Source organism: Vulpes vulpes, chromosome 6 (genome assembly GCF_048418805.1).
Source record: "Vulpes vulpes isolate BD-2025 chromosome 6, VulVul3, whole genome shotgun sequence".
Taxonomy (NCBI): Eukaryota; Metazoa; Chordata; class Mammalia; order Carnivora; family Canidae; genus Vulpes; species Vulpes vulpes.
In genome coordinates, this window is record NC_132785.1 from 107477512 (window position 1) to 107498257 (window position 20746).

Consider the following 20746-nt stretch of genomic DNA (forward strand, 5'->3'; position numbering starts at 1 on the left):
TTTATTTATGATAGTCACACACACACGGAATGAGAGAGAGAGAGAGAGGCAGAGACGCAGGCTCCATGTACCGGGAGCCCGACGTGGGATTCGATCGGGGGTCTCCAGGATTGCGCCCTGGGCCAAAGGCAGGCGCTAAACTGCTGCGCCACCCAGGGATCCCTATACTTGCCTTTTTAATGAGAAAAAAGCCCCACACAGTCGTCAGCTCTCCTGCCAGTGGACAGGGGGTTTCGGTTCTCTCTGAAAGCCATTGTCTTTATGTTTATAAGAAAGGAAAAAGTTTCAAAATAAGCTTGTAAACCAAATTGCTTTGTTTTTCAGGAAGCCGTAGGGGACACATTAGAAGAACTGTGGATCTCCTACAATTTTATTGAGAAGTTGAAAGGGATCCATGTAATGAAGAAATTGAAGATTCTCTACATGTCTAATAACCTAGTGAAAGACTGGGGTAAGCTGGCTCTTTGCTAACATTCTACCTTCTGTTTCTAGAAAATAGCCCAACAGAGAACAAGATGTAAAACGGGGACATTTCTTTCTAAGCATACAAGGAAATAGCTATAGGAGTTCCTATCTTTCAACTGAATGCTTGGAATTTACATTTAAATATTTATTTTAAATGATTATCATTGAATAGATCCTGGTCTTATTCATTATGAAAAAAATTAAATTACTGTCCAAAGGCTGAATGGAATCATTTTAAATTTAATAATTCTTGGGTGGAAGATATATTTGCCATCTACATTACTTTGCTTTTTTTATAATATATTATTCATTCAGCATATACTAAAGCCCTCTTAAGTGTTATGATCTGTGCCACCCTCTTGAGATACATAGTTGAATAGGACACTGACCCTGCTTTCAAGGAATTTACAACTTAGTGGAAAAGAGTAGTTTATAAGCGAATAATTATAAAACTATGTAATGAGTTCTTCCATAGATGTATGAATGCATTGTTTTGAGAATTCAAAGATGAGGGGCACCTAGGTGGCTCAGTGGTTGTTCATCTGCCTTCGGCTCAGGTTGTGATCCCAGGGTTCTGGGATCGAGTCCCACATCGGGCTCCCTGCAGGGAGCCTGCTTCTCCCTCTGCCTATGTCTCTGCCTCTCGCTCTGTGTCTATGAATAAATAAATAAAATCTTTAAAATAAATAAATAAATAAATAAATAAATAAATAAATAAATAAATAAATCTTGGGACGCCTGGGTGGTGTCCCAAGCTGAGTGCCTTTGGCTCAGGGCATGATCCCAGAGTGCCAGATCAAGTCCTGCATTAGGCTCCCTGCGTGGAGCCTGCTTCTTCCTCTGCCTGTGTCTCTGCCTCTCTCTCTGTGTCTCTCATGAATAAATAAATAAAATCTTTAAAAAATAAAAATAAATACATAAAATCTTTTAAAAAAAAATCAAAGATGAGGGGCAACCGGGTGGCTTGGTCAGTTAAGCTTCAGACTCTTGGTTTCAGGTCAGGTGGTGATCTCAGGGTTGTGAGATCGAGCCCTGCAAGCTCCGTGCTCAGTGGGAAGTCAGCTTAACACTGTTTCCCTCTGCCTCTGCCTCTCCACCCCTCTCTCTCTCTTTCTCTCTCAAATCAATCAATCAATCAATCTTAAAAAAAAGAGTCCAAAGATGAGGGGCGCCTGGGTGGCTCAGCCAGTTAAGCTTCTGATTCTTAATTTCAGCTCAGGTTGTGATCTCAGGGTGGTGAGATCGAGCCCTGAGACAGGCTCTGCACTTAGTGTGGAATCTGCTTGAGATTCTCTGTTTCTCTCTGCCCCCCCCCCTCTAGTTCTCTCAAATAAATAAATCTTTTAAAAAAAGAATTTGAAGGGGATCCCTGGGTGGCACAGCGGTTTAGCGCCTGCCTTTGGCCCAGGGCGCGATCCTGGAGTCCCGGGATCAAATCCCACGTGGGGCTCCTGGCATGGAGCCTGCTTCTCCCTCCTCCTGTGTCTCTGTGTCTCTCTCTCTCTATGTCTATCATAAATAAATAAATCTTTAAAAAGTATTAAAAAAAAGAATTTGAAGATGAAAGAATGGGTAGAAACAAAAGCAGTTTGACTTAACCCACAGCATAGAGAAGACCTATCACTGGAGAGCAATATGTTGTTCTTTGTGATTCTGAACCTCATCTCCCTTTCTTATCCCATCTTTAGGCTAGCAGAAAGGTAGAAGAGGTATGTCTTCTTTTTCCCTCCCTTTCCATAATGTCTTCAGAGAATGACTTCATCTGGTATAACTTCCCTTACTTCCTTCAAAATCTTAAACAACAAATTGTTTTGAATAGTCATGAACTGAGGCCTAGTGATACTGGAATTCAACTCCAAAAATCATAACAGAGAAGAACTTGCCATTTTAATATGGAATGCATTCTTTGTGCTTGTAGCTGAGTTTGTGAAGCTGGCGGAATTGCCATGCCTGGAAGACCTGGTGTTTGTAGGCAATCCCTTAGAAGAGAAACATTCTGCTGAGGGGAACTGGATTGAAGAGGCGACCAAAAGAGTTCCCAAACTGAAAAAGCTGGATGGTGAGTGACTCTGGGCCAGCTTGGGGCAATGCTTTCTAAGCATAAGAATTGAATTTGTGACATGGAATCATGAAAAGGAGCAAAACTAAAAAAGAAATAGGTCATCTCTAATCTCAAAAGCCATTTCATTCCATAGGAAATTTTATGGTCCGGGTTTGGACCAGGGTGAGATGAAAACCTCCTAGGATACCTAGACTGTATATAAGGTCATCCCTAAGCCAAAAACTTTTTGTACTTCGTAATTAAGTTTAATTTTTGTATTATATATTTTTAATTTAAATTCAATTAATTAACATATAATGTATTATTAGTTTTAGAGGTAGAATTTAGTGATTTATCAGTCTTATGTAATACCCAGTGCTCATTACATCATGTGCCCTCCTAAATGTCCATCACCCAGTTACCCCATACCCACATCCATCTACCCTCTAGCATCCCTCAGTTTGTTTCCTATGATTAAGAGTCTCTTATGGTTTGTCTCCCTCTCTGATTTCATCTTGTTTTATTTTTCCCTCCCTTCCCCTATTATCCTCTATTTTGTTTCTTAAATTTCACATATGAATGAGATCATATAATTGTCTTTTTCTGATTGACTTGTTTTGTTTAGCCTAATATCCTCTAGTTCTTTCCATGTCATTGAAAATGGCAAGATTTCTTTTTTTTATGTCTGTGCAATATTCTATTGCATATATAAACCACATCTTCTTTATCCATTCATCTGTCAATATACATCTGGGCTCTTTCCATAGTTTGGCTCTTGTGGACATTGCTGCTATAAACATTGGGGTGCAGGTGCCCCTTCTGATCACTACATTTGTATCTTACTAGTTATACCTATTAGGGCAATTGCTGGATAGTAGGGAAGCTGTATTTTAAACTTTTTGAGGGACCTCCATACTGTACTCCAAACTGGCTATACCAGTTTGTATTCCCACCAACAGTATTAGAGGGATCCCCTATCTCCACATCCTCGCCAACACCTATCATTTCCTGACTTGTTAATTTTAGCAATTCTGACTGGTATGAGGTAGTATCTCATTGTGGTTTTGATTTGTAATTCCCTGATGCCAACTGATGCAGAGCATTTTTTCTTGTGTCTGTTGGCCATTTGTATGTACATCTTCTTGGAGAAATGTCTGTTCATGTCTTCTGCCCATTTCATGATTGGATTATTTGTTCTTTGGGTGCTTCTTAATTGTGGACCAATCAAAGGAACATCAGTACAGCCCATTCTGACCAAGCATCTCATCTGTATGAGCCACTCTATGCAGGAGGCAGTTCAATTCATCTTCACTGTCACCCCCTAGGAGGAAAGACAGGGTGCAGGGAAGCTGGACAGCATATTGTAGATCCCACAGTTAGCCACCTGTGCAGCCAGCACTGTAGCCCTGCTTGGCCTGAAGCCAGCTCTTCCCCACTTTGAGCCTTGACACACCAACAGTCTGAAAGAGGCAGCCATATGACTTCTTATTAAAGACCAAGTCAAGTGCAACAGAAGAGGAAGAGGACCCACTCTGTGCAGGGAGTACTGCCAAGGGGTTCTGGGTACATGATCCCATTTTAGCCTCCCAGCTTCCTGGAGAGAAGTGCTGGTCCTGTCTTTCTGAGGTGCATACTGAGACCCAGAAAGGTCTAGTGAATTGCCAGAGGGCACAGAGCTTTGCACATTCTCTCCTTTACCACCCCTTTCAAAGCTTCAGTACACAACCCTTTTATCCACCCCAGATTACTGCAGTGGTTGTTTTTAAATGGGGCTGTACCCCTAGGGAGGGATATTTTAGAATCTCTGGGGAGAGAGTGAAGCGGTCTCTAGAGTTTGAATAAGTTTCACAGGTGATTCCAGTATGCCTCCCTGGAAGATAACGTGCTCATCTGTCCTCCAATTGAGAATTATTGATGTGAAAAGCTCTTAACTATCTATTTTCCTACACCAAGAAAATTTTAACAGCTTGATTGAAGTTTAATTAAACAATTAACTGCACATATTTAAAGTGTTTAATTTGATATATTTTGATATACATACACACCTCTGAAACTGTCGCCACAATTAAGATAGTGAACATATGATGGTGACTATAGTTAACAATACTATCTTACAGCAACTTGAAAGTTGTTGAGAGTGGATCTTAAAAGTTTTCAGCACACACACAGACGCACACATGTAAGGTGATGAATGTATTAACTAACATTGTGGTAATCATTCCATAATATATATGTATATCAAATCAGTTTATACCTTAAACTTACACAATGCTATCTCAATCATAGTTCAATAAAGCTGGGGAAAAAAGGTAATAAACATATACATTCCCCAAAAGTATCTTTGTGCTTCTTTGTAATCCTTCCCTCCTTTTTCTTGCCATCATCCCTCCCAAGGCAATCATTGATTGCTTTGTCTTTGTAGATTAGTTTGAATTTTCTAGAGTTTTATATCAATGGAATCATGCAGAATGTTCTTTTCTTTTTTTTCTGGATGCATACCTAGGAGTAAATGAAGTAAATTTTCTCTTGTGAGGTGGTACAGGAATAATTGAGAAGAGGCAAACATGTTTTGTTTTTAAGATTTTATTTATTTGAGAGAGACTGACAGCGTGAGAAAGAGAGCACAGGCAGGGCAGCCCCGATGGCTCAGTGGTTTAGCGCCACCTTCAGCCTAGGGCATGATTCCGGAGTCCCAGGATTGAGTCCCGCGTTGGGCTCCCTGCAAGGAGCCTGCTTCTTCCTCTGCCTATGTCTGCCTCTCTCTCTCTGTGTCTCTCATGAATAAATAAATAAAATATTTTTAAAAAAAGAGAGAGAGAGAGCACAGGCAGGGTGGAAGGGCTTTCCACTGAGCTGGGAGCCCAACAACCTGGGGCTTGATCCCAGAACTCTAGGATCATGATCTGAGCCGAAGGCAGATGCTAAACTGACACCCAGCAAACAGGCCTCTAAGATACTGGTAATGTTCTGTTTCCTAAATTGGTAGTAGCTATACAATCATTGGCTTTGTTACTCCTTAAATTATTTATATTGTATTTGTATGAATATTTCACCATTAAAAAAGAAATAGAAAATAGAAAAATGGGAGATGGACATTAGAATCTTGGACTTCAGCTTTTTTAGGTTTGGGTTGGAGTCTAGAAACTATTTGAAATCATTTGTCTTTACTTTAAGGATTGCACAGGAAGTAAGACCCTTCCCTTGAGTATGGAACAGATCTCTCATGTAGACCTTGAATAGACTAAGCCATATTACAGCCTTTTGGACCAAGTTTTGACCTCAGGCCAATCTGAGCAGTCCCTAGGAGAACCAGCTTGGTCTGTCCTAAGAGGATACACCAGAACAGAGACAGCTACAGCTGCTAACTTGCCTACTTTTGCTCCTCTTCTGTTGCTTATAAGCAAAACTGAGGAATCTTAAAAAGCTAAAGTGAAAAAGGCAATACCAAATATTAGTGGGATATGGAGCAACTAGAACGCTCAGACCCTGACAGATGGTAACATAACTTGATATAACTACTTTGGAAAACTGGCATTATCTATAAAAGCTCTACATACATATCCATTGTGACCCAGCACTTTTTTTTCCCTAGCTATATACCCAAAAGAAAAGAATATATATGTTTACCAAATGACACATATGAGAATGTTCATAGCAGCGCTATTTTAATAGCTATGAATTGGAAACAACCCAAATACCCATCAACAAATGACATATTCATACAATGTAATATTAAACAGTGGGGTGCCTGAGTGGCTCAGTCGGTAAGCATCTGCCTTCATCTCAGGTCATGATCCTGCGGTCCTGGGATTGAGCCCTACATTGGGCTGCTTGCTCAGCAGGGAGTCGGCTTCTCCCTCTGCCCCTCCCCCCTGCTCATGCACTCTCTCTTTCTCTCAAATAAATAAATGAAACCTTTAAAAATAAATAAATAAAAATAGTAAATAGCAATAAGAATGAATGTACTACAAATTTCACACAGTATAGATAAATCATACAAACATAATGTTGAGCAACAGAAGCCAGACACAGAGTGTATATTATACCATCCCATTCATATCAATTTCAAAAACAGACAAAATAACCTATAGTGTTAGACATTAGGATAGAATATGTCTTTTGTGGGGGGATAGTGACTAGAAGGACACCTGAGGAAGTTTTTGAGGTTCTAATAATGTTCTCTACCTAATCTGGTGCTAGTTATCAGATATGTTCATTTTGTGTATATTTATCGATCTGTACACTTACATGCTCTGTGTACTTTGTGTGTTATACTTTAATAATACATTCAGTCTCCCCCTATGAAAAGATGCTTTGGGGAATACAGAGAAATGAACATCTGCTTGCTGCCATAAAGAATATAAATGTTCACTTAGGAAGGATCACAGAAAAAAGAAAGAAAAAAAAAAAAAAGGAAGGATCACAGAGGAAGAGGCACTGGAGTTGGATCCTTTTTTTTTTTTTTTTAATTTTTATGTATTTATGATAGTCACAGCGAGAGAAAGAGAGAGAGGCAGAGACATAGGCAGAGGGAGAAGCAGGCTCCATGCACCAGGAGCCCGATGTCGGATTCGATCCCGGGTCTCCAGGATCGCGCCCTGGGCCAAAGGCAGGCGCCAAACCGCTGCGCCACTCAGGGATCCCTGGAGTTGGATCCTAATTAAGGGCGGGGCTTAGATGGAAGGAGAGTTTGTCGGGGGGATATTCCAAAATGGAAGAACTCTGTTGAACAAGGGTCCAGAGGTAAGAGTGTGTAAGGTGAGTTTGGGAGACAGTGAATTGATTGATTTAGCTGGTGCAGAACGTGAGGAGTTAAAACCAAACAGTGAATTGGGTCAAATTGTGGGCAGGCTTGTCTCTGCCTCTTTCTCTCTCTCTCTGTCTCTCACGAATAAATAAATAAAATCTTAAAAAAAAAAAAAAAAACTTAAAAGAAATTGTGGGCAGGCTTCAAATACCAGTGCTCAGAAACAAGTGGCCTTTGGCCCAGTGATAGCCTGCAGATGTTTTTTGTTTTCTGTGCTCTGGTTCTTTTTTTTTTTTTTTTTTTTTTTTTTTTTTTTCAAATTTGTCTCCATTTTTTGATATTTGAGAGAATAGCAAAAATTCAGATTTTTGGCAACACTGGGATTGCAAATTTTATGTGAAAAATGAAGACTATTTGTGTTTAACATACAGTTTTTAGTGTGTATAGAGCTTTATTTTTCTGCCTGGCACTTGTAGGTATTTTATTTGCAGCTACGCATTTGGGAAGCCTAATATTCTTAAGTACTTATATTAATCCATTTGGAGAATTTCCCTGAAAGGCTTTTTGGATAATTTGAAATTAAAGAGATTATTATTTTATGAGTTTATTTTTATTATGGCTCACTTCTTAGCATCTCATAGCTACTCAGGTTAACAGGAACATATTTTCATTTAGAATTTTAACAATCTGGGACTCCTGGGTGGCTCAACAGTTGAGTGTCTGCCTTTGGGTCAGGGCATGATCCCGGAGTCCCAGGATTGAGTCCCACATCAGGTTCCCTGCATGGAGCCTGCGTCTCTCTCTGTCTCTGTCTCTGCCTCTCTATGTTTGACTCTCATGAATAAATAAATAAAATCTTAAAAAAAATTTTTTTTAACAATCTGCTGAGAATGACCAGAAATAATTTTCTTTTTTATTTTAGGTACCCCAGTAATTAAAGAGGAAGAAGAAGAAGATAACTAACACCATGTTTTCCGCTTTGTGTTAACTTATTTAAATGTCATAAGAATAATAGATAAGTTTTGTATAATTGTCTATTTTAAAGATTCTCTGTGGGGCAAAGGTTCTTAAGATAAAACAAATTTCTCATTCCTACCTTTTTTTAAACCTATTTAGTGTTTCTCACCCCAAACAATAACACCAACTTCATATATTCTAGTACTTTTTTTTAGAAACTCAAATTGTCAATTTTTGTCTTCAGTCCCAGTTATGTACTGCGTGGCCCCATCTACTGAAACTTTTATAGACCAGTCATTTTTAACAACAAAGAACAACAAATACAGTCTTTATTTAGTTTGTTTAGGGTTTCTTTTTTTGTTTTTAAGACCAGGCATTTAAATATATATATTTAACTTTTGAATCTGTAGACCATCTTTCCTGAAGGTCCATGTCCTTATAACTCAGAAGCACAAATGTGTCATGCCTTTGGTTCAGAAGGCAGCATGGTGACAGGAAGAGTTCCTCTTAGAAGAAATACAGAGCAGTCCTAGAACCAAGACTCCCAAAGTCCAACTGCAAAAGCTGTGGTGAAAAAAAGAAAAAGTATTATCTTGGAGGCCTTATAGCCCATGTTATATTTACTTATTTGTTTTTCCAAAATGTGTGCATCTGTCAACTGGAATTTAGGTTGTGTTTACACACCTGGCCACTTGAGTCATTGTGCACAGTGAGTAGTTGAAATGACTGTCGTGATCATTCTTTTGACCAGTATTGTGGTCATGTTACCCATGTGGACCTGATCTTAGGCACACTTTTTGGTTTATAATCCCTTATATGTTATATAAGGAAATACATGTAAACAGTAGTTATATTTGAATTCCTAGCCTAAATGTTGGCCATTCATATATATCAAAATTTTCTCTAATAACTTTGTTCTGTTGACCCTCATGTTGGGAGAAGTGATTGCTATAAATAAGGGTATAGAATTTAAAATATTGCATCTGATACCTTTCAATAGATTAAATTTAGAATTTCAAAATATATTTTTAGAATGCTTCTAAGTTAGACAGCTCTTAAAATGAATTATGTAAGTGATTGTGGAGGGAAAAGAGAAGAGATATTTCGTTATGGGATCCCAGGCAAAGGGCAATATTTTTGAGGATTGCCTTCTCTATGAAGCATGATAGGTGATTTAACCTCAAAATTGCAAAGCAATAGTTGGACACAGAGGTTAGAATTTATAAAGAAAAACTTTTTGGAAAGTACGAGATACAGTAGTCAGTAACTAGATAAGTTCATAGCAGGCCATGACTGAATCACTGACAGATTGGAGAAAAGAAGTCAGAGGCTCTCTGCCAAATTGTGCCTAAAGTCCCTCAACCAGAGACTGATTCTTATTTCCCCATTTACCTTGTATAAAATCAGTCAAAGAGGGGAGAGTAATTTTTTTAAAAAGGTGATTGCATAAATAGTCCTGGGTTTCAGAAAACTTCAGCTATCATTTAAGTAGGAATTACATGATTTCTCTGAGTCACTCTGATCTAAGGGGACCACTGCTTTGACAATCAATTCTAAATACAAACAGCAAGAGGAAAAACTAGTCCAACACTTTTTTTAGCTTCTTGTTAATTCTTCCTCATAATCTGATAGGAAGAAATCTTTACTCTGGCTTAATATTCAAAGCCTTTGGGTATTTCTTTTGTGGACTATAGACAATGAGTATTCCCCTTGGTGATGTTTAAGTCCCCAAAAGTAGGAGGGAAGATGATCTTCTTGTAGTTTGCACTTCATCCAGTAGGCAAGCCTGAAGCCATTTTGCTCTGTATGGATATATTTTTCAAAAGTTACTCTGGAAGTGAATGTAATAGGGAAGGGATGACTTCATATTGAATCTATAAAGTGGCTTATGGTGTTGGTGTTTGGATTTCTGAATTCTATAATATAGAAACTCATTTTCTTTGTTTCTCTTTGTTTCTTAATGTCTTTTAATCACTGATAGTTCTCAGAGAAGTGTAAGGTGCTTTTCTGTGTCCATTTCGCACAAAATTCATGTTTAGTTTGGCTCAACAAATATTTGAATGACTTCTATGCATCCCTTTAATGGAATTAAAGCCAGAATCCATGCCATTAGAAAATGGAAGATAGGCTATATGAAGTAAGTTCAGAACATTCTTTCTAATCATTCCTTAAATCATCTTTTACTGTTGCAAATTTAGCTGATATTAAATGCCTTTGGCTTATGGATTAGATACTTGACCTACTTGGAATGGATTCTCTCTGGGCTCCTGGTTTAAAGCGTTTTGTCATTTTTAGTGGTTCATTAAAATTTCTTCCATTATCATAATAATGGTAGAGCTCTAGAATCAGTTCAGTATTTTAATTTTTCACAGGTAACTTGATTTTAGTCTACAAAGAAATTCAGCTTTGCTGTGTTCCCTAACTCTAAGCTTATGGGTATATTACCTGGTCAGGCCTTGAAGGGTTTTTGTGTTCTTTGTTCATAGGAGTTTGTTCCTTTAAACCAGAGTTTCTCAATCATGGCACTATTAACATTTTGGATTGGATGATGTTGTTCTGTGTATTATAGGATGCTTAACACCATCTCTAGCTTCTACTTACTAGATGCTGGTAGAAGCCCCTGTTTAGTTGTGACAACCAAAATTGTCTTCAGACACTACTATCTGTCCCCTCTGATGGAGGGATAGGAACAAAGCTGTCCCTGGTTAAGAACCAGTGCTTTATACTAACATTCCTTTTGTCCAGGGTGCATTTATTTTCACTCCGCCATATATGCCACCTGAGTTGAGAGAAGGTGATGTATTTAATAACCATGGATGGAAGGAAAATGGTCCTTGGTGTTTTGCTTTTTTGTAATGCTCATTTTAATAATTTTCATATGACATTAGAAACTCAGGGCTGAAAGGTTCAACTTACATTTTTCAGCAGGGTCTCAACTTTTATTTCTTAGCATTCTTGCTTATCTTAGGACAGTGATTATTAACCTACCTCTCTCTTACTATAACAGAATTCAACTTTATGATAGATTTTTCTTTATCTCTAAAGCTGAACATTTTGAGTGTGCTTTTAAATAATGGATTATTCTTTAAATGTTCATTCTTTAAATGTTAGTTCATTGTCCACAGATGCATAGAATTTTCCAGACTGTAGCAGTCATTAAATGCAGAAAGATATTGTATAAAATTTGGTAATCATATATGAAAGTTAGCTGGTGTCGGCACCAATTTTGAATGTGATCAGAGGAATGTCTGATCATGATAATTGGTCACTAACTTGGTATGATTACTCGGAATGGTTATAAGACATTTAAAAGTGGTTCTTGTGTGGAAAAAAGAAATTTTGACTTGAATAGATGCTTTTTCTCATACCTTTTACTGGTGGTCTGGAGTAACAAGGAGTAAGAAATGAATCTTAACTGTTGGCTTATTCTCAGAATTGGTGATGTGTAAGTGGAATTGAAGATTGTTATCTCTGTGACTCAGAATCTTCCACCTGGGTTTTTCTTAGGATTAAATGGAAAAAGTATAGGGTCTAGAAAAGTTGGATTTAATCATTAACTTTTAAAAATTGGTATGTGTTGGGGGGGGAGGGTCAAAGTATTGATCATATGAGTAGTTAGTATCTCTCTAACTGCAGTCTGCCAGTTTGTGAAGACCTTACATTATAAGTATTGGTAAAGGGAGAAAACTAACGCTAAACCAAAAGTTATCTTTTAACTGAAATTAATTCCTTTGGCACACATTTTCTTTATTTAGGCTGCTTAATGTGCCTGTGAATAATTAAATATAAAACAAGATTCAGTGTAGCAGAGTTGGCGCTTTTGACACAGCTAACTTGGTCATATTCCTTTATCTTCATTCTAGCATGAAGTTTTTGTTTTTTGTGAAACCATAAAATAGGTGCAATAAAAAAATAAAGGGTGTGTTTTTTAAAAAAAAAAATCACTGAACTTTTAGAAGTCCCACATCTAAATCTCTATTCCTGCCTTTTTATAAACCAGTGACGACAAAGGAAGAAAACTGAAAGAAAAAAATGAGACTGAGTCTTAGTTTTTTCTAAACTAAGAACAATTTTCTCTTGCCACTTAGGGAAGTCATAAGTGGATTCTATTTAATTTCCCATATTGGGCAGGTAGAGGGGAACCAGCCAACCAAATTATGACCCAGCAAATTTAACAAGGGGGTGGGGGAGAGTAAAGTATTTTGCAGTAGATTTGCACTTTAAAATTATGAACTGGATGTTGGTAGAAAGTACTCCCAAAGGGCAGATGGGTAAATACCTAGCCTGCATGTGGATATTAGAGAATCAAACTTCATCCTTGCTCGTTCTAAGCCCAACTGAGCAGTAGTTGTCTGTACATAATCAGAGTCAGGATTTCCCTATTTCCCTCCTTGGTGTCATCTTCCATGTTTGCTACATTGACAGTCATCCCTCTGGGGAATGTGTCAAGTAGAATTCTACTCAGAATAACTTTGAGTTAACTTTCCCACATCTAGATTTGAAAAAGGAATTTAGATGGTTAAATTAAGTTATGGCTCATGTTACAAGGGTGGGAAGTTCTTTGCTTCTTTGATCTGCAGGGTACCTGCCTCTGAGGTGCTACTGCCTAGAGGGATCAATTCCATCAAAAGACTCGTGAGTTGGTAGCTGTAGTGAATATACATATAGCTAGCTACTTCTCCCAGGGTGTCAGTCATGATAACGAGCATCATTCCAGAATCTTTGGCTTCTAGAACCAACTCCATTCTGAAGAACGTTTTAACATCTATTAATACTTTGGTAATAATCTTTTATATGCAGGAATTTTGTAGCATGACTTTATGACTAAACTTATTGTGTTAAATTATTTAGAAATGTTGAGTTTCTGAATGTTATTTTGTGAGACATGTTTTAAAATAGTAATAAATTGTGTTATTTTATAAAAAATTATTTTGTATCTTTTGTGGTTATATTGATTTTAGCTAGTACAGAGCAACCATGTGAACTTCCAATGCCATTCAATTCTGAAGAAATTTGGTCTTTGGATCAAACATTCCACAGAGCTTGTGAGCATGTGTATGAGAGAGATAGGGAGAGAGACCGACTCATCTTTTTGAGTTTTTTTTCCCTGTAATTCACTACCAATGACAGTCTCCTCTCCCAGCTTTATGAGTCTTCACCATAAGTTCTCTGGGCACCATTTCAATGATTAGTATCCTGGAAAGAGTGCTTCCCAGGACTGCAAGTTACTACTGCACTTAACCATTCCTAGTTCTCTCCTCACTAGTAGTATACGAGGTTAAAGCTGGTTGATAGGCCCCTGATGTGAGGTCTGGAATAACATGACTTCGGCCAGCCCCTGTGTAATACACAAGAAACAGGAAGAGCCTAGTAAGAGGTGTACCATTACACATTGTCTCAGCACGTATTCTGTGCTATCGGCCGAATATAATTTTGGTCTCAGAATGGGACTGTAGTGCAGTTTATTTCTAATTCTTTATTCCACAATTCTTTGGTTATAAGGATGTTTCTTGCTGCTGTCCTCCTTTAAAAAGCAGATTTTAATTTCTGAGCCTATAAAGAGAAAACCTTCAGATTAGAAACAGCTCATTATTTTTAGTTCACTGTTTTCTAGAATAAAGGATGGATGTCTAGAATCATGACAATGTATATCATATATATATTGTATTGAATATAAATGTATGTATATGTAGATATATAATTGTTATATATAATAAAAAATATTAAGTGATAACCCTCCTTTCTAAAATGCAGTCAACTCTGCAGCTATAAAAAAGTATATCCCCCTATGTACAGATATAGAAGGATGCCTATAATATTAGGTGAGAAAGATTAAGAACTCATTATTACGAATGTAATATGTGTGGAATGAGAATGTGTGTATACATGTGGTGGCTGGTTGGTGTGAGGCGGTAGTGGGAGTATGTGCGTATGTGTACATGGAGAAGCAGGAATGTACGGATGGGGTGGGACACTTGTGGTGTATGCGTGTAGTGGGAGGAGAGAGTATGTTTATGATGGAGTGTTGTGGGGAGAAGGTGGGAGTGAATGGGTACAGGTAAGATTCTGAGAAGTGAGGGGGGTGCTCTACCCAGTGCCATGCTGCCATGCTGATGGGAATGGAGGGGGAAGCTATGTGAGTTGAGGAGCAGGGGAATGAAGTCATGTTTGTTGGGGGAAGCAAAGACTTGCCTATCTGTTGTGAGGGTTAAGTATGTGGAGATGTGTGTGTTGAGAGAAAATTGTGAGAGTGGAACAGACATGACATGGGAGAGGAGGACATGAGTGAGTATACAGAAAAATCTGTTGGAATGTATACCAGTATTAGCCTTTATAAATAATTTTTTTGCCTTACGATTTTTAAATAGGTTGGCTATAATTTTAAAGCCTTAGTATGGGAAAACCCCACTGAACTCAAGTTCATATAACCACTTCTGGATTTACTAGGTTCTCAAGACAAACATCTTCAGTCACTGATTCTGTGCAGTCAAGCCTGTTTTTGAACTCTCCCTGTTTATATCCTCTTAATATAAAATGGCTGCTATTATATAGACTTGCCTTTGTGCTGTTAGGAAATCCTGATAAGCACTACTCACAGATACAGAGACATTCTTAAAAGTCTTTATAACACGTCTATGGACTTTTCTGAAATATCTAGAAAGGCTCATTTCTGGCCCATCCTTAACTGGAGTCCTATAATAAAGAATGAGGAGAGGGTGTCTCCTGACCTGTCCTTGAATTACTTTAAAGGCATATGCTTTTTTTTTTTTTTTTTTTAAAGTTCTCTAAGCAACACAGCTTCAAGTGAGAGTGAGTCTCCCTTGTCATAACTTGGAATTTCATTTCATTGGCTGCTTTTAATTATAAACATGTTAAAATAGGTTTTGGTTTGAATAATGCAGTATTCTAATAAGTATACTTTAAGACTATGAGTTACCTACACGTATGATATATATTTTTTAAGGATACTAAACCAGCAGATACTCTGGCAGAGTAGTGAACTTTATTAAACAGGTTTAATTTCTGAATAAAGTGAATTGAAACTATTTACAGAAATTCCTAAAATCACAGGATACTATAGACCAGTAGCATCCGTGCCAGAGATTTACTGTTATTAGCTAATTCTAACAGCAAATAACAGTCTGACTCTTCATACCTCAGTGCTTAGAGGCATGTCCCTCCTGAGCTGGAGGGGAGGGGATCTTTGTATAGTCCAGGTTACCATACAGGGATTCCTTTTATGACAACTGCTTAACTTCTCATTGGTTGTCTCAGAGAGACTTCCTCATGTAGCTCAGTAACTCCTGTACTTAACAGACAGGAAAGTTCCATAAACTTTAAGAACAAATTCTGAAAGAACTTTATGAGCAAATGGTAAACTTTTTTTTAAGCCACAGCTTCATTGTCTTAGTCGAAACAGGATGATTGATTATTTTAAATTATTTTTTTTATTAGCAACTTCAAGTATAACAACTGAAACTGGAATAAGTGTTTATTTTCTATTAATAAAAATGAATTTTGACAAAAAAATAAAATGGCTGCTATAAATCGGAAACATTCATTTTAAACAGGTATGAGAAATTATTCCTGTAGTAAAACAAACATTTTTAGCTGAAAAGGGATTTGAAAGGGGAGAAAAAGCATTGCTAGATAACATCCTGAGCCCCATTTCAGGATTTCCTAACTTTTTATAGTAAGTTAATATTGACTTAGGTCTGTTTAGCCTTCTAATATTTGCCTTGTAGAAAACATGCAAAAATTGAATACATTGAAAGGTTCTGTAATTCAAACTCAAATAGTATGCTATAAGGTTAAAGATACAGTAACTGAAGTTATATATTTTTTTAAGTGACACCGGGAAATCTTCCTAAGAAAAGAGAATAAGGGGATCCCTGGGTGGCGCAGCGGTTTAGCGCCTGCCTTTGGCCCAGGGCGCGATCCTGGAGACCTGGGATCGAGTCCCACGTCGGGCTCCCGGTGCATGAAGCCTGCTTCTCCCTCTGCCTGTGTCTCTGCGCCTCTCTCTCTCTCACTGTGTGCCTATCATAAATTAAAAAAAAATTTTTAAAAAAGAGAATAAATATAGAGCTTAATTACACTGAAATTTTATATATGTGTCAGGAAAAAAAAGACAATAGAATTTTTAAAATACTTTTATTCATATACATGTATTTTGACAACTTCAAATTTAGAACACTTAGAATCAGCATGAACAAGAACTACCATTCAATGACAAGGATTTGAAATGGGGGAATAGATACTGTAACTGGTTCTTATTAATCTCCCCATGCAACAAGACACTCCCTGTGTGTCTTGTACAGAGAAAAACTGATTCACACAATTCTAGAATTGCAGTATTTTTCTAACATCCCATTCCATAGTCTCAGAAAACTTTTCAATTAAAATGATCCAGATGTTTCGAGATGAAAAATAAAACAATTTGCTTTGTAAGGTTGAATAAATAGTATCTGAGTCACATTTCTTTCCATTAATATAAATTAGGGGAAAAAATTAGGAACAATTTACTGTAAACACAAAAACTATTCACGGTATTAGTAACAACGGCTCATATTTTTACCGAACACTTCCTGTGTTTGCCAGGCCCCGCGCTAAAACATCTGAACATGCAATTTCACAATTATCTCAATGAGAAGTGTCAGGGATTCACATGGTTTTTACAACGGATGATTGCCACAATGACAGCTGGCACTGAGCACTTGTGTACAAGTCTTTACCTGGCATTGCAGCGAGTACGACTCACTTGTAGCAGCTCAGGGTGCTCATTTGCACGATTGTACTAATGTTACATGAATATTCAGGCCTGACTCCCTACCCCCACCCCCAAAACAGCACATGGCGGAAGTCTTTACTACTAGGGAGACACCTGTAAGAGCACGGAGACAAGGAAAGCGGCTGCGATCTAGATGTGCACTATCGCCCGTTTCCTGGGCCTCAGAAGTGCCCCTCCAAGCCTAACTGCAGGAGGGCGGCCTCCGCCTCCTCCTCCTCCTCCTTGGCCTCCTCCTCGCGGATCTGCACCAGCAACTGGAAGAGGTTAGGGGCAGGCCCTTCCGCGGCCCCGGTCAGCCACAGCTGCCTTCGGATGGCCCCGCTGTGGTTGGCCCCGGCAATGACCTGCTCCAGGCGGGCCTGGTTCACGTTATCTTTATCTATGGCCCCCTTCTCCACCACCTTCTGCAGAAGAGGCTCCAGACGAATGACATACGCAGATAACTTTTCTCCCGGGTTCTGGTAAGTGTTCAGAAATCTGACCTGCGCATCCCTGGAGCTCTCGACGCTCCCAAACACCTGCTCAAGCGCCTTCAGGCATTCGGCCGTGGTTATCGCGGGGTTGTTGGTCTTGAGGATGCGGATGACATCAGCGGCGGGGCCCCGAAGACTCTCCATCAACCGCCGCCTCTTTTCTACATCAGACACCTGCCACTCCTCTATGACCTCATTAGTGTGTTCCAGCCAGGGATCAAAGGTCTCCTCCCCAGGCCCCGGGATGTCCCTCCCCGAGAACAGCGTCAACTTCTTGTACCATATGGACTCAACAAGAGGCTGAATAACGTTATCTAAAATATAGTTTAGCATCTCTGCTGGCATATCTGGACCCGGGGCCGGAGTGGGGTTCTGAAACCCAAGGACGCGGGCCACATCTTGCACGGTCCACCCCTCTCTCGCTAGGAAGAGGTGCAACCTTTCTAAAAATTCAGCATCGGAAGTCGGGGGTTTAAAGACCACTTTCCAGACACCTCCTTTACCCGGCATCTCCCTGGGGATCGCGGCGTAATCGACAGCGCCAGTGAGCTCTAACAAGGCTGCTTTCGCATTCTCTTCCCTCCAAAACATCCTCCCAAGCACTCGATAGGGCACCTGGGGCATCGCAGCCTGGAGGGTCTCTTCGATTTCAGCCTCATCACAGTTCACCGGGATCCCCCAGACCAGCAGGGCTCTCTGGGAGTTCACATCCATCCCCCGGCACCAGTCTTCCAACAGCGTCATCGCCATTTCCCCAATTGGCGGGCCCCAATTCTACAAAGACGGATTAGGCTGTGGCTCCCTGCGCTCTAGGGCTCAGGACAGCAGCAGACACCCCCCACCCCCGGGGGCGCGAGGGAGGCAAGCTCGGCGCAATCACAATTAACAAACGACACCAGAGTCCTGCCCTCCTCCTCCGCGGCCCCCAAGGGCAGTCCGCCGGCCGGTCCCCGGAGCCAAGCCCCGGGAGGACCCCCGGGAGGACCGGGCAGTCGCCTCACGCGTCCGCCGCCACCCGGCGTCTTCAGTCGGGGCCCGCGGCCCGGGTCCCCCACCTGCAGCCGGGGGTCGCGTCCCGTCGCAGCGCAGGAGGCTGGCGAGGGCTGCGCCGCGGGGCCGGGGGCGCCCGGGTGCGGTCGCGGGGCGTGGCCGCCTCCTCCCGGCAGCCGGGCGCCGGCACTCGGGGCTCCTCTCGGAGACGATCCCGGCGTTCGCGGCCGGAGCCCGGCCTTCAGTCGGCCGAGGAGCGGCTGCTCTGCAGACGAGGCTGCGCGGTCCCCGGAGGCAGAGACTGTTCTGAGGTCGCGGCGGTGGCTGCCACGCCAGCCCGCCAGCGGCTTCTCTGCAGACGCAGGGATGGCTCCGGGCGGTGAGGGCGGCTGAGGACCGAGGACACAGGCGGCGGAGGCGCCGAAGGACGGGGAAGCGGGGCCTCAGGCGGCGGCGGCGAGGGCGGGCAGGGCGGCGGCGAGCAGGCTGCAGCGGGCTGCGGCGGTGTGGCGCAGCCGGGCCGCCCGGGGTCCCACCCGCAGCCCGCGGAGGCGTTACTGCCGCAGTGCGGGGCGGGGCCGGTGCGGAGCCGCTTCCTCCGCGCCCGCCCCCGAGCGTAGCCATGGCAACGGTGGCCCTGACTACCGCCCGCGCCGCGCGCTCCCGCGGTTGGGTGGGGGCGGGGTGGAGCGGTGGCGGTGGCGGAGGCGCTGGTCTGGCGCTCCCGACGCTGCTCGCTTTGGTGGCGCATTTCCTTTTTCACATTTTCCAGTTTTTATTTCACTTTTTAAAAAAGATTTTATTTATTCGTGAGAGGCACAGAAAGAGAGGCAGAGACACAGGCAGAGGGAGAAGCAGGCTCCACGCAGGGAGCCCGACGCGGGACTCGATCCTGCGACTCGAGGATCACACCCTGGGCCGAAGGCAGGCGCCAAACCGCTGAGCCACCCGGGCTGCCCTTTATTTGATTTTTTAAAAAAGATTTTATTTATTTATTCATGAGGGGTGGGCAGAGACAGAGGCAGAGGGAGAAGCAGGTTCTCTGCAGGGAGCCCCATGCGGGGCTCTATCCCAGGACCCCAGGATCCTGACCTGAGCCAAAGGCAGGATCCCAAACACTGAGCCACCCAGGTGCCCTTTAAAAAAAAATTCTTTTTAACAAAGCACCTTGTTTAAAATATAATATAATTCTGGAGTGGAGTTAAGGCTGCAAGTGCCTCTGTCACTGGTCTTCCGCTGGGTAGGAAAATACTGTCTTTAGCACCACAGCTTCCCTGTGCCACCTGATTGCATTCTGCACCCTCCATACATCCCCTCAATGAAACTAACACGTTGGAAGCGTGCCGTACCGTGTACATATTTTTGTGTGAGACACTGAGTTGAGACTTTTTCTTGTCTAAAGTTTTGTAAAAAAAAACAAACAAACCCGTATCTAGTCAATAATCCGTAGCCAGGCAAACGCTAGTGTATTATTTTTCCTGTCCTGGTATCAAGAAGGAGCTGACAAAAGAGAATCCTCCTTGTGGCTCAAAAATGTCAAGCAACCCCCTGCAAGCAAAACAGGGCCTACTTAACGTCAATCCCAGATGGTGAAAATCTTCCCCAAAAGAACACAGCATTCAACTCTGAATTTTTAAAACCTTATTTAATAAAAGGTTTAAAGATACAGAAGAACATTCAAAAGTAAATAAGTTACATAGGTACATTACAATCACATCCGCAAGATTTACTTTAGTGTGTTATTTTTTCTTTTTTATAAAAAGCACACAAAAAATAAAATCTTCAGTCTGGTCTATCACAACTGTACAGCAAAAGAGGTAATATTTATATATTTATATATATATACACTATTTTAATATGTAACAGTCTTTTTAAAAAAGGGTGCCACAGGCAGCAAACACACAAAAGGCAGTGTCTGATCATGTTTTTTTTTCCAAAATAAAAGGAATATACTTATTTATATGCTATTAAAATATTTGTACAATAATTACAGACTGTCAAGGCTGTTCCTGTGCTGTCCCCTCCACACAAGACCTTCAACTTAGAGACAAATGAGGAAAAGGTGAAACAGCTGCGAAGTGTTAGAGGCAAACATTAACACAGCGAAATATGGGGAGGACATACAATTGTTTTATAAAAATATGCATACTTCCTGTAAACCTAAGGAGTTAGGCTTGCCAGTCTGGTAATAAATACCGTTCGAAAAAAAAAGAAAGCCCCAGTGAAAATATATTTAAACAGCTGAGGCTTGAGTATGTGTTGTATTCCTCCTTCATCTTAAC

General features: G+C 40.8%; 2 protein-coding genes across 3 annotated transcripts in view; one reads left to right on the top strand and one right to left on the bottom strand.

Moving 5' to 3' along the window:
- Positions 1-13136, top strand: part of DNAL1 (dynein axonemal light chain 1) — a 43101-nt gene extending 29965 nt beyond the window's left edge. For both annotated transcript variants that reach the window (XM_026008559.2, XM_072761979.1), the window contains exons 6-8: positions 325-451; positions 2384-2524; positions 8176-13136. In XM_026008559.2, coding sequence (XP_025864344.1) covers positions 325-451; positions 2384-2524; positions 8176-8216 — 309 coding nt within the window. In that variant the 3' untranslated portion in view covers positions 8217-13136. The remainder of the gene's footprint in view (positions 1-324; positions 452-2383; positions 2525-8175) is intronic.
- A 3211-nt stretch (positions 13137-16347) lies between these two features.
- Positions 16348-18768, bottom strand: PNMA1 (PNMA family member 1). The gene has a single exon (XM_026008560.2). It carries the CDS (start codon positions 18222-18224, stop codon positions 17163-17165), a length of 1062 nt encoding a protein of 353 aa, XP_025864345.1. The 5' UTR covers positions 18225-18768; the 3' UTR covers positions 16348-17162.
- Between the last annotated feature and the right edge of the window lie 1978 nt (positions 18769-20746).

Coding starts and splice junctions, on each gene's coding strand:
- PNMA1 (XM_026008560.2), bottom strand. CDS start 18,224: ATGGCGATGACGCTGTTGGAAGACTGGTGCCGGGGGATGGATGTGAAC.